We start from the raw sequence: 14,076 nt of genomic DNA on the forward strand, positions 1-14,076 counted from the left end.
AAAACTTTAAAAGTAAGCTCAACTCAACTCAAACTCACAAGCTAAAAATTACCAAGTTCAACTCAAACTCAAAATATAATATTAAAACTTGAACTAAAAAAGGCTTGAACTCAAAAAAAAAATTAGAAGCTCGATTGAAGCCTAAAATTCGAGCTTGATTGAAGTGAAAGAATATTTCACTCAATGCTCACCAAAAGGCTCCATGATTTTGAATGTCAAATTACCTCTATTATTTATAGAAGTTAGTTGTGATGCGCTTCTATGTTTCTTAGTAATGTGAGATTGTTTTGTTCTCATATTTTCTCTTTAAACTTTTAGGATGCTCTTCTATGTTTCTTAGTCATGTGAGATTGTTTTTAAAAAAAAATTAAACCAAACAATATCATTTTATTATGATTTTTTTAACCCAAATTTATTTTTTAATTATAGTTATATAATTATATTTATTATTTAATATGTTTTACCTTAAATATTATGTTGTAGTTAATTTGAATCATTTTGTTTCACTTGATTTTATGATTTTTAACTTATATATAATATGACTTGCTTTGAATATGACTTGTGATATAAAAAATTATTTTTTATTAAATATTTTTGATATTTTTATTTAATTTTTTAAATAATTATGACGTCGTCCGATTCTTCTGACCGATCAAACCAATTTAATTGATTAAATCAATGAACCGACAGCATAATCGATTCGCTAATCGATCCGGTTCTGAAAACATGATAAAAAGAGCTCAGCTTCAAAACTTTATTTCTCTGCTCAGTCTGCTTTTCTTCAAATTTGAAATCATAAACAAAAATGTAAGAGCCAATTTTCTTCTCTCTTTTTTTTTTGGATTTCTAACTCTTAGCTTATTCTGTAATTTCCCTTTACCCTTCTCTAATCTTTTTCATATATTTTATTACAATCTTTAAGAGAGTTATTTTTTCTGATAGTAATTTTGCTTTTCTTTGGTAGGAATATTGTGTGATGTTTAGTTCTTAGAATAGCAGAAAGCCGAAATCGCCTGGGAAAATAGAAGTTACTGAGTGAATATCTACTTTTTTTTTTTTTACTTTGATTGATCATTGATATTAGTTCTTTTCCCTGTTTGGTTGATGAGATATTAGAGGACTTTCGGTGTTTGTTACCTGGGAAAAGTGAAGGTTGACTAGTTAGTTTCGATTGAAATACATAATGGTTTCAAACATTTTCTACTAATTTGTTTAGTGCAACAATTTGATTTTAATTAAGATTCCCCGTAGCTTGAACCTAACTATTTTAACCTCTTCGTAAGAAAATGCTATATTGACCTTAGTAGCAATTATAGATGGTTTTATGTATACAGTGTTGTGTTTTCCCAGCTTCGGTATGAAAATTCAATCATAAAAAGCATTGAATAGTCATGACGTCTCAAAATTTGAGCATATGTTTTCTCTTTGAGGATGTGATTTTACATGGCAGCAAATAAGTGTTGTAGAGTTGGTTGAACTGTAGATAGTTTCTATTCCCATGTATGCAGAGAGTGGCTTGTGTGCTACCTGTTAAGTGAAAATACAACTAGTTGTGTGTTGATATAATAATTTTCTCAGTTTACCATTTGTGGTTCTAGTAATATTTGATAAAAGTCTTTGCTATTGCCTTTCCATTGCAGACTCGAAGTTATCAGGATGGGGGAAATAGTTAGAACTACGGTTATCACTCTTTTTCTTTGTCTTTTGTTTCCTATTGTGTTTTCATCACCCAATGATAGATTGGTCAGAATTGGACTAAAAAAGAGAAAGCTTGAACGGAGTGATCTGTTAACTGCCCGATCTGATTCCAAGGAGGGAGAAGCATTGAGAGGTTATCTTGGAAAATATCATCATCATGGACACTTACAAGATTCAAAGGATATCGATATTGTGGCACTAAAGAACTACATGGATGCTCAGTATTTTGGTGAAATTGGTGTTGGCACACCTCCACAGAAATTCACTGTAATTTTTGACACTGGCAGTTCTAATTTGTTGGTGCCTTCATCTAAGTGTTATTTCTCGGTGAGTTTTAGTCATTAAGTTGTTATTGGAGTACATAACGGTTGGACTTGTATAAATCTGGAATATTTCTAACGATTTACTGGTGTCTGGGTGCAGATAGCTTGCTATTTCCATTCAACATATAAATCAAGGCGTTCACAAACGTATAAGGCTAATGGTTTGTTTATGCTTCTTGGTTCATTCTAACATTCCTGAAATCTGTCTTCTTGATTACGATTTTCTTTATATCATAAACTGGTTATTGTCTTTTGATCAATCTGTAAGTGCCACTGGCAACAATTTGAGTAGTTGGATTTAGGTGTTATTATGCTTCTCCTTTTGCATATTTTAAGTTTTTTTTTTTAAATTATTATATATAAGCATCATCTCCTTTAATGGGAAAACTCAAATCTGCTTGTTGTCATGCATAATCAGTTCTATTGTACTTTGGATTGGAAAATTTTGCATACAGGTGACTGGAAGGATATTAATTGCAGTCAAAGTGAGGATAATGAAGCTGATGCCTATATATTTTCTTTTAAATGACTCCACTTGCAGGTAAACCAGCAGAAATTCAATATGGCACTGGATCCATTTCTGGATTCTTTAGTGAAGACTATGTAACAGTTGGCGCTCTTGTAGTTAAAAATCAGGTATCTTCACTAATTTTTTTATTATGCGCTGTAATTCACGAGATGATGGTCCATGTTTAGAAGTAACTTTTTTTCTTCATCTGCTTAGGAGTTTATTGAGGCAACACAGGAGCCCAGCGTAACATTTTTTCTTGCCAAATTTGACGGTATACTTGGTCTTGGATTTCAAGAGATTTCGGTGGGAGATGCTGTGCCTGTGTGGTATGCAGTAGCCTCTTTTTTGTTTTTATGTGCTTTTTGTTTCAGTTTTATTGGCTTAAGATGCTTAAAGTGTAACACTTAAGGATGCTACTGCCGCTGCTTAGGGTTTTGATTCTGTTGAGTGCTCCAGGTACAATCTGGTCAATCAAGGTCTTGTAAAGCAACCAGTTTTTTCATTTTGGCTTAACCGCAACCCCGAGGATGATTTTGGCGGGGAATTGGTTTTTGGCGGGATGGATCCTAAACATTTCAAAGGAGAACATACTTATGTTCCTGTAACACGGAAAGGATACTGGCAGGTTAGGATTTTAATCATTCCTTGTGTGTTATACAATATATTTGACTTAATGTATCCTTTAATATAATGCTACTGTTTCTTTGGCTTGCAGTTTGATTTGGGTGATTTCCTGATTGGTAATGAAACAACAGGTGAGAAATTGTCCTCAAAGTTATCTAATGAAAATAATTGGCAAACATGTTTCATGATATTCTTCTTAACTGTATAAAGATAATTGATAAGGGACATGCAAATTATTAGTTTTCTTTTATTGGTTTCCTTGCACTCATTCCTTTTACAGGATTTTGTGCCAGTGGCTGCAGTGCTATTGCTGACTCGGGCACTTCGATGTTGGCTGGTCCTACGGTTTGTATTAATTTGTGTCTTTTTATGTGTATGCATGCTTGTGTAGCTTTGCTTGTTGAGCTAGGTTGTTGTCAAGTGTTGACCATGTTTTGTCCATTCTATGATGGTTGCTCATGGAAACATTGGATGTATCATTATCTCCATGGGAAAATACACTGGGTTAATTGGTCGACAGTGTGTGCTGGAAAAACTGCTGGTGGTCTTGGTGCTTTGGATATTAGTTATATGAATAGAGCTCTCCTAGGGAAATGGTCTTGGAGGTTTGCTAACGATAGGGAGACAGTGTGGAAGAAGGTTATCTGCTGTAAATATAATCTAGACCCTAATTTACTGGTATTGAACGAGGAACTATCTGCACAAGTTTCTTGGATTTGGAAATCGGTGGTTCATAATCACTTCAAACAGGATCAGTTTGGAGCTAAGTTTCGGAGTATGTTTAAAGTTCGAGTGGGGGATGGAGGGGGTATAAGATTCTGGTATGATTGTTGGGCGCATGATTTTCTCCTAAATCTGGTTTTCCCCAGAATGTTTGTTCTTTCGGTAAACAAGCATGAGAAGTTCAATGAGTTTGGGGAGTTTCGGTCTTCAGGTTGGTTTTGGCATGTTCAATTGAGAAGGAATTTGAGTGATTGGGAACTAGATCAGTTCTCTGATTTAATGGCTTTAATTCACAATATCTCTCTTTCCCATGATTTTTTAGATGGGTTGGTCTGGAGAGGGAATGGGGAAGGAGTATATACTGTTAACTCGTGTGTGAAGACATACTGTCCTACCAGTACAGAAGATTCTTTTTGGGTAAAGTACGTTTGGAGGGGATTGGTGCCTCCGAAAGTGGAGGTATTTATGTGGCAAGTGGTGCTTCAGAGATTGCCAGTTAAACTAGAGTTACAGAGGAGAGGAGTTTCAGCTGTTGTTGAAGTTGTTTGCCCTTTATATAACAAGGCGGATGAATCCTCAACACACTTATTTTTTACTTGCGTTGTGGCGTGGTCCTTATGGAATAAATTTTTGAGTTTTTGGGGAGTTTGTTCAGCTTTTCAAGCCAATGCTCAGTTTTTTGTTTGCTTGGGAAGAATTGGTACCTTATTCTAAGATTTGGTCCTTCATTCCGGGAGTGGTTCTTTGGACAATTTGGAAGTGTAGGAATGCAATTGTGTTCAAAGGGGAGAGTTTAGATCAGATTAATGTATTTTTTATGGCTAGAAGTAGGTTGGTTGCTTGGTTCTTAGTTAACTTTAAGGATGTTTCTATCCCTAAGGACTCTCTCATCAATGATCCATCACTTGGGGATTGTTGCTCTTATTCAAGCTCTCCTATTATCAAAATTGTGTCTTGGTCTCATCCTCCAAAGGGCTTTATAAAGTTAAATGTGGATGCGGCGGTGACTGCAGATTGGAGGAAAAGTGGTGTTGGGGGCATTCTTAGAGTTGAGGATGGCTCGGTGGTGGGTTCTTTTCAAGAGGCTGCTGGTCCAGGTCCTCCTATTTTGAAAGAGCTTATGGCAATAAAGAAGGGCTTATCCTATTTTGATTCGATGAAGCAGCGTTTTAAGGAAAGTTTAATCGTTGAATCTGATAGTAAATTAGCAGTGGATTGGATCAAGAACAAAGAACGCTGCCCCTATGTCTACATTGATTTAGTGACAGATATTAGCGATAAGTTCAGAGGTTTGAATGGTATTATTAGATGGGTTGCTAGGTCAGCCAATGTTGAGGCTGACAGTTTAGCAAAGGAGGGTATTGGCTAGATATAATGTTTTGGTTTTTTTAGGTTATCTTTTAGGATTTGGGTTGGTTTGTTGTAAAGGAAGTCTGTATGGTTGTTCTTAAGTTTTATGTAACTTGTGGTTATTAATGAATTTTTAGGCACTATTTTCCTCCTTCCGTTGATTAAGGAGCACATGGTGATCCATTAATCATGAAGGGGGTTTTTAATGAGGCCTACCATTCCTATAAAAAAAACTAACAATTCTAAGCAATTGCTGAAATCCTACTAAACAATTCTCAGGATGTATTTGTACTATTGTTAACGACTGAAGTAACAATGTGTTCCTTCCTAATTAAGTCGTGTTGTTTGTAACCACTTAAGTTTCACTCCATTACCTCTTAAGTTTGTTTTCTATCTTGTGATTATAGATAGATGCCTATGATTATAAGTGTTTGGCAGAGTACTAATATTAGTCATTGCATTGACCTTGTGAATGCATTTCCCATTGCTGATAAAAATGGATTGTTTGTACTGGTCTTTTGTTGGTGATTGTTTCTTATACAATGTTTTCAGGGTATTATTACTCAAATCAATCATGCTATCGGAGCATCAGGGGTTGTAAGTCAAGAATGCAAGGCTGTAGTTTCTGAATATGGTGATAAAATAATTGATATGCTAATAGCAAAGGTATACGATCTATTTTTGCTTGCTTTTATTGTGATGCAAATGGCATCTGGAGATGGTTAAGAGTGTTTCTTGCTGCACTTCCTAATTAATCTATTTATTATTCTGCATTAATAGGACCAACCGAAGAAAATTTGCTCTCAGATAGGTCTGTGCATGTTTGATGGAACTCAAGGTGTAAGGTTGTACAAAAATCTCCTGTTTTTCACCCTGTTTCCTATCTTGATTGAAGTTGCTAACTTAAATCAATGAGCTTAGAAATATTTGTATTCGTCTTAATAAATGTGTTATGTTTCTTCATTGACTTGTAAATTTTATCATGTTCAGTATGGGGATCAAAAGCGTTATAAATGAGAATGCCGGAAAAGTCTCTGGCGGTTTACGTGATTCTATGTGTTCTGCCTGTGAGATGGCGGTTGTATGGATGCAAAACCAGCTTACGAAGAACCAGACAGCCGAGCGTATACTTGACTATGTCAATCAGGTGAACAATCATTCCCTTTTAACAACCTTTGTATATTTCGGCTAGTTCATTTCTGTGCTTATGTTTTCAGAAATTGATAATTGCAGCTCTGTGATCGGATACCTAGTCCAATGGGAGAATCAAGTATTGATTGTAAAAGTCTTTCATCTATGCCTAACGTCTCCTTCACAATTGGCGGAAAATTATTTGAGCTCAGCCCTGAGCAGGTATGATATACTATGCTGATTTTTTTGTTAAGGCACATCGGTTTTTTCCTTCAATATGATTCATGATCACGGACCGCCGAGTTGGTTGCAATGTCATGTTAGTGTCCGGTGATTCATTCTTTATACGACCTTTTCTTTTTTTCGGTGATGTGAACCAGTATATTGTGAAAGTGGGCGAGGGCGATGCAGCCCAATGCCTCAGTGGATTCACTGCTCTGGATGTACCACCTCCTAGCGGACCTCTTTGGTATTCTTTTTCACTCGTCCACATACACAACCAAGGATAATTATGTCTTCTATGATTAAACTTATAATTATATTAGACATTAACTCTTAGGCCGGAAAACATGCAATGCCTTGATAATCAAACTAGTATTCATCGATATACAGGATCCTTGGCGACGTATTTATGGGCCAGTTCCATACCGTATTCGACTACGGGAACATGCAGGTTGGATTCGCCGAGGCTGTGTAAGCGAATCTTTTATACATTTGAACGCCTCAGCTTACTGCAATGCTTGTGCTACATTGTTTCTTGTTATGCACTTTGGTAAAGGAAAAAATTTCACATCCATCCCGATGGCTTTATCTATAATGCAACACGAGTTTTGGTTAAGAATTTAAAATTTTTAGAGCCGAACGGCCCATCCAATTTCCAGTCTATCCCTGATAGTTGTGATACTAAATTACTAATGATACGAATTATAATTATTATCAAAATATATTGAGAATTCTAGAAGAAACTGAAAATAAAAATTAAAGTAAAGAAAAAAAAAGAGATATCAGAGAGCGAAAGATGGGTATTTACTTATCCAAAAAAAAAGGGTATTTCTTTTTCTTTTGAGGACCGTAAAGTGCTCCATGATATAAGTAACTTGTATTGATATTTATGTTAAATTGAAAATGATAACTATAAATATTAAATTGATGTTTACTTTAGGTACCAAAATAAGAAAAATGATAACTATGAGGACTAACTGAATATTTAACACTCCCTCATTAATGCCCTTCTTAATTCAACTGATTTAAGGCATGCAAGTTGCACGTACATGTTTTTCATGTATGGTAGAAGTGATTAATCCACTGGAAGTTAAAGCAGTGAGGTAATTAGGTTAGGATAACAATATCCAGCTAAGTGTATTAAAATAGAATAGCTGGCAGGATGAATTTATGTGAGATTTTGATGTTCTGGCTTGGAGTTGGAGGGTAATGAAGTTGGAAAATATTAAAAAATTTAGATACACAGCTTTCATTTCCAAGTAATTTGATTCTATATTTGTTAGGGTAAAAAATTAAAGTTTAGAATTTAAAAATGAAAATTAATTTGTTGAGATTTACTATTATTTTATATCAATAAATTTTTTTATCACTACACTAGCTTATTAATCGAAAAATCAAATGATAAATAAAAGAGAAAATAGAGTGGATCGAAAACAATGATTAGATTGATTGGATAAAGGACTAATGACTTGTAAAGAGTAAGGGCAGAATACAACTGTCAGTGGAAATGGAATTTATACAACCAGCCAATCTGAAACAAAGGAATAATAACTCGCACAATTTTTAGTATTATTTCCATAGCTGTTTCGATACCCACATTGTCAGTCTTGGGGTTTTGCTTTGGTTTATTTGTCTGTACAGCTCATAACACATATTGGGTAATGAGCAATGCTCAATGTACACCCTATTTCCCATATCATTAAGCAAACAAAGCACAACTTTTGGGGTTTTATTGGAATCAAAATTCAGATCAAAGTAAAGATTGGGCCATAATAAAGTAAATATGAAGAGATAAAAAGAAGTGATAAAAAGAGTGGAAGTGGTGGCATCTTCCAAAATTGAGATCAAAGTAAAGATTGGATCATAAAACCATGTGTTAACCTAGCTGTAAAGATTGAGCTTTAAAGCTCGTTTAGCTTCACCACTTATCAGCACCGAAACCATAAACAGATCCTCCCCGCTCAAAAGGGTTAGGTTTTTGAGTTCATATTACAAATGGGATTTCAATAAGTTGACTTTGCCATACACCGGAATTGCTTGAACCTCGCTCAAATTGTTCATTTACAAGTCATGTTGCAGACTTCTGAAAATAACAGGCTGTGCTCATTTTGCCTTCGAATCTTTTATGTATTTTGGTTGCAACCTCTTTTGCTGGCTTATTTACTTTGCCTTTCATTCCTCCAATCAATTTGCCAAACTCTCACCTTTTGATACCCATTGGGGCTACATCATTTTGTTAATCCCTTTATGCCTTGGAAAAAAATGCTTGGTTGATTTCACATCGCAAAGAATAAAATTGGGTTCGAGTCGATATCGAAATTGAATTTTATGCATTCGAACTCTTTTGAATCTAATTTTTTCCCCTTTCATTTTTACGTATTTCTAGATTTAGACCATTCCATGTTTAAGTAAAATTGAGTTTTTCCAGAACCAAATAATTTCCTTAAGTTACTTGAGCAACAAAAATACAAACAATACATTTATGATCCATGCATACTACAGAAACGAGTCTATGTTTACAGCTTGTAAGTTAAGCTAAACAATAGAATCATTAAAAGTCTCTAATTGTGTTCACACTGTTAAAAGTCCAGATTGATTTTTTTCGCGCCGCAATAATTGACAATACTAATTACAAGATTAAAATGAATTTATTATGGTCAAACTCTGGTTTTTCCCCTCTACTATGTTCAAATTAGTATTTAGTCCCTTTATATTATTTTGGTATGATTTGATATCTCTGGTTTTATAATATCAATAGTTAGTACAAATAGTTAACCATTTCTCAATCTTGCTGCAGCTAGAGGTATTTTTGGATACCACCCTAAATGCAAAAAACTTGGTATTACTCACTTATCTTTTGCTGATGACCTCTTAATCTTTTGCAAAGGCAATCTTGATTCTATTGCTGGAGTGACAAATGTTCTAAACCATTTCTATGTTTTATCTGGTCTGAACCTCAATGTTAACAAAACAGAATTTTACGCGGCTGGTATTCCTGATAGAACCCTGGACTCCATTAAATCTGTCACTAGCTTCAAACAAGGTTTCCTGTCTGTTAGGTACCTAGGAGTTCTTCTAGTTACTCGGAAGCTTACTGAAAAAGACTGTCTACCTCTCTACGATAATATTATTCGTAGGCTTCACCATTGGTCTGGTAAAATTTTAAGCTATGCTGGTCGTCTTGAGCTTATTAAAACTGTTCTATACAGTGTTGTTAACTTCTGGAATAGGCAATTTATCCTTCCTCAGAAAGTTATCAATCGTCTAGAACAACTTTTCTCTCGGTTTCTTTGGAAAGGTAATGATACTGCTGCTAAAGGTGCTAGGATTAGCTGGGATAGACTGTGTTGTCCTAAATCTGAAGGAGGTCTCGGGTTGAAGAACATTCATTCCTGGAATAAAGCTTGCATGTTGCAACTAATACGGAAAATAATGGCTGGAGAGGGCTCTCTATGGGTTGCTTGGATCCATTGCTATGTTATTAAAAATAATGATCTTAACGACATTAATGTTAATTCTTCCCACAATTGGACCATCAGAAAATTGATGAAAATAAAAAGTGAAGCCTATCCAAAATTAACTGTTGGTGCCACGAAAACAAAAGATTTATGGGAAAATATAAGAGTTCATAGAGACAAAGTTTTCTGGCATAAGGTGATTTGGTTTCCACTACACATCCCAAAGCTAAGCATTATCTCTTGGATGGCAATTCTGGATCGTCTTCCTACTCGTGATAGACTTATTAAAATGGGTATTGTGACTGATAGTTATTGTATTTTGTGCAATCAGGACCATGAATCTAGAAATCATTTGTTTGTTGACTGTATTTACGCTACTTCACTATGGCATTCTATTATGAATCTATCTAGCATGAGAGATACTTACAGGTCTTGGGATTCAAGGCTTCATTGGGCTGCTCAAACTTGGAAGGGCAAATCCCTTATTTCTACCATATTGAGGATCACCTGGACTGCTTTCATATACTTCATTTGGGAGGAGAGAAACAGAAGAATTTTCAATAGAGGAACAAGAACAACAGACCAACTTCTAAAGGCTATTAAGGAGCTTGTTCGTTTCAAACTCAGTGCCAAAGGTTTTAATAGACTAGACTATGTTAATTCTAGACTTTGTAATTATTGGGGTATAGACTAATTCTGTAAATATGTATTTATACTCCCAATTGGGATGACAGTTGTATGATGAACCACTTCTATTGGGTAATAAAATTCTACTTATCCAAAAAAAAAAAATAGTTAACTATTATAATTGGGGATCAAATTTTACCAAATTAAGGTATAAGGACTAAATACCCACTTTCAGTATAGTAAAAGGATTGATATCACAACTCGACCTATTATAATTAACCACCCGCAATCTCGGCACGTGCTCATCTTTCTTCATGTGAATGGCTTTATTACAAGCTAAAGCGTCCGCCATGACGCCATCCATAGGCGGTCAGCAAGCACTCGTTTCAATCCACGTACTCAGAAAACCACGTCTAACAAATTAATGGGGAAAAATATTTTTGTCAATAAGAATCTTTCCTAAGTTGTTGCATATGCTTTGGTGTTTGGATTAAGTCACCATAATCAAAGCTATATATATTTTTTCTTGCATATCATAGCATAAGTGAAAAGACACATTTTTCTTCTTGTTTCTTTCTCTCTAATGGAGTGGATTAGAGGACCAGCAATAGGCCGAGGCGCCACCGCCACCGTGTCTCTAGCCACTGCAATTCCTTCAGGCGAGCTTTTCGCCGTTAAGTCGACCGATTTATGTCACTCTACATTCTTACAACGAGAGAATTCTGTCTTGTCCAAATTAAGCTGTCCTCACATAGTTAAGTACCTAGGGTATGATGTTACGAATGAAGCAAACGACAAGGCTATGTACAATCTATGCATGGAGTATGTTGCCGGTGGCACGCTTTCCGATGAAATTCGAAGGGTCGGAGGGGAATTGGGTGAAGAGAAAGTTAGATTGTATACTCTGCAGATTTTACAGGGTTTGAGTTACCTACATGTTAATGGAGTGGCACATTGTGACATCAAGAGCCAAAATATTTTGATCGGCAAAGAAGGTGCAAAGATTGCTGATTTGGGGTGTGCTAAATTGATGAGGAAAGACGGTGAAAATGGCGGTTTCAACATGTCGGCGATTTCCGGTACACCGGCTTTCATGGCGCCGGAGGTGGCACGCGGTGAGGAGCAGGGTTTTGAAGCTGATATATGGGCACTTGGATGTACAATTATAGAGATGAGCACAGGGAATTCTCCGTGGCCGGAGCTGAACGATCCGGTGTCGGCTCTGTATAAGATCGGATTCTCCGGCGACATACCGGAGATTCCGAGATGGTTATCCGAGGAGGGAAAGGATTTCCTAGGAAAGTGTTTGAAGAGGGATTTGAAAGAGAGATGGACAGCTGAAGAATTGCTTCAACATCCACTTTTGGAAGAATCCACCATGGATTCTCCTAATTCTGTGCTGGATCAGGGTTTATGGGATTCACTCAACGTGATGGAAAATCAAAAGAATTTGATTCCCAGAGAGATTTCCATGAATTCTCCAGCTGATAGAATCAAGAAACTGCTTCAATCAACTCTGCCACCAGCTTCCAATTGGACATTGTGTGAAGAAGATTGGATCACGGTTAGAAGAAGTGGCATTGAACAACACAATGAACTTCAATTTCCAACTATGTCATCCATGGATTCATTTGAAGAACTTGAAACCGAAAGTTTGATCTTCGATGAAGATTTCTTCCTAGACAATTCTACAGAAAACACCATGGAATTCACCACTACTCTGGTAATTGAAAGTGTCACAGATGATATTTTTGTATCAGATGATCTCAATTTTGAGAAAATTAAAGAAATTTCTTGTTCTATTCCAATGCTAATCCCCCCAACAACAAATTTTCCATAGTTTTAGAGGTCCGGCAGAGACCAGCGGCCGGTACAATGACGCCGGTTCCAGTGACTAACTTGTGTGAACAGAGGAGACTTAAAGGGTTAGGTAGATCAGATAAGATAAAGGAAGTCAACTTTGGCTTCTCTGCAAGTTTAGGTTAGGTAAAGAGTAACAACTAATTAATCAACCTTTTCATATTCTGCAATAGACAGCAACCCATATGGCTAGCTAAGTTCATATGTCGTCTATGTTATTACACGGATTGGAGACTAGTATCGAACCACAACACGGGTAATTTTCTGTATATTCGAAGATTTCAACACGAATACTTTGAGAAAAATAAAGAGTCGAATCAACACAGATAGTAGTAGAATGTTAGATAGTCAAAATACCTTGCATTGCAACCTAATATTCCATTGATATTTGGTTTGTTGCATCTGTTTCCTCTAGAAAAGATGTATGACAGTGGAGGAGAGTGGGTGTTTGGAGGAGACTGGAAGGTGGGTTGACTTTCCAATATTTTAATCCATGGGGACATTGACTTTTAACAAAGTCAAGTTATGAGGAAGGTCAACGCATGTGAAACACAAAGAGGGTTTCTAGGTAGCAACAACGGGAAACCAACATGTTGCAGCAGTTTACCAACCTTTTTGTATGAGTCGACTGACCAAGTACTTTTAACCAAGAAATCTACACATTGCAACAAACAACAACTTGTAAACATTTTTTTTTGTCAAGAAACAGACCTCGACAGATAGCTGACAGATTGAGTGAATGAACTTTAGAGATCTCTCTAAAACATGCTGTTGAGAAAATGGATCAGAGATTGCATATTCTTTGGTGAATACGTTTCAGAGATTGCATATTCTTCGGTGAATACGTTAACTCGTAGATGGCCGACATATTCGGAGTAGGCTAGATTCGGGGCATCAATTGTTGACCAACAAAGGGAACTATTTCAGGGTAAGTATAGCCAATCTCTTGATGTGAAATACCGAAATATGCCACTCTCCATGCAGCAATACTCTATGACCAAATCTTCAAGAGTAGTGCTGCTGGAGAAAAGACCTTCAATCAAATCTTCGTCCCAAAAAGTTTTCAGATGATGAGTCACTCGATTCGGGAAATGAACACCCTCCGGAAGATAACATGCATAATATAATGAATATCTAGTTTCAAAGTTCCAATTAAACAGAGATATAGCAAGGTTGTGACCCTGATTTTCAGCAGAATTTTGGCATTTTACTATGCAACAGATGATATTTTCTGTATCAGACAAATCTTAATGTGTAAGGCATAAAGATAGATACTGAAATCTAAAATGCAGATTGCAGAAGTTAACATTCTTTTTTTTATTATTTGTTCTTATTACAGCATACGACCTTGTCTTATGCATGACATTTCACTTCTTAAATTCTAAAATCAATTGTTCAAGTTGAAGATGTTGCCTTATTTGGGTATTCTTCATGATCACCAAGCTTTAGATCAGGCTTTGGTTTCATTTCTTCAGCATCCTCTTTCCTCCTCCTTGTTTCAAGCTCTTTCATATAATAATGCAGTCTATATGTAACCAGTGCAAGGAAT

The 14,076-nt window shown here is 36.0% G+C and overlaps 2 protein-coding genes across 3 annotated transcripts; both read left to right on the forward strand.

The window, feature by feature from the left end:
• The first annotated feature begins 740 nt into the window (after positions 1–740).
• On the forward strand, positions 741–7,104 carry LOC120198421 (aspartic proteinase A1-like). Of its 2 annotated transcripts, XM_039199769.1 has the most exons (14): positions 741–791; positions 1,639–2,025; positions 2,122–2,182; positions 2,563–2,657; positions 2,746–2,858; positions 2,989–3,157; positions 3,248–3,287; positions 3,437–3,501; positions 5,782–5,895; positions 6,010–6,074; positions 6,220–6,376; positions 6,463–6,582; positions 6,741–6,829; positions 6,973–7,057. In XM_039199769.1, the coding sequence occupies exons 2-14, from the start codon at positions 1,657–1,659 to the stop codon at positions 7,055–7,057; spliced, it is 1,542 nt and encodes a 513-aa protein (XP_039055700.1). In that variant the 5' UTR covers positions 741–791; positions 1,639–1,656. The 2 variants fall into 2 exon arrangements, with proteins under 2 accessions (XP_039055700.1, XP_039055701.1); XM_039199770.1 differs by lacking the exon at positions 741–791 and having other exon boundaries at positions 1,657–2,025; positions 6,973–7,104.
• Positions 7,105–11,186: 4,082 nt separating this feature from the next.
• On the forward strand, positions 11,187–12,507 carry LOC120198484 (mitogen-activated protein kinase kinase kinase 18-like). The gene has a single exon (XM_039199816.1). The coding sequence runs from the start codon at positions 11,251–11,253 to the stop codon at positions 12,505–12,507; it is 1,257 nt and encodes a 418-aa protein (XP_039055747.1). The 5' UTR covers positions 11,187–11,250.
• Positions 12,508–14,076: the final 1,569 nt, after the last annotated feature.

This window comes from Hibiscus syriacus, unplaced genomic scaffold (genome assembly GCF_006381635.1).
Source record: "Hibiscus syriacus cultivar Baekdansim isolate YM2019G1 unplaced genomic scaffold, ASM638163v2 tig00117056_pilon, whole genome shotgun sequence".
Taxonomy (NCBI): Eukaryota; Viridiplantae; Streptophyta; class Magnoliopsida; order Malvales; family Malvaceae; genus Hibiscus; species Hibiscus syriacus.

What these genes read in the sequence shown, in the direction of transcription:
- LOC120198421 (XM_039199769.1), top strand. Translation starts at nt 1,657, where the DNA reads ATGGGGGAAATAGTTAGAACTACGGTTATCACTCTTTTTCTTTGTCTT. An exon ending in GGAGATGCTGTGCCTGTGTG is followed by an intron (nt 2,859 to 2,988) that starts GTATGCAGTAGC and finishes TGAGTGCTCCAG; the next exon opens with GTACAATCTGGTCAATCAAG. An exon ending in TTGAGCTCAGCCCTGAGCAG is followed by an intron (nt 6,583 to 6,740) that starts GTATGATATACT and finishes GATGTGAACCAG; the next exon opens with TATATTGTGAAAGTGGGCGA.
- LOC120198484 (XM_039199816.1), top strand. Translation starts at nt 11,251, where the DNA reads ATGGAGTGGATTAGAGGACCAGCAATAGGCCGAGGCGCCACCGCCACC.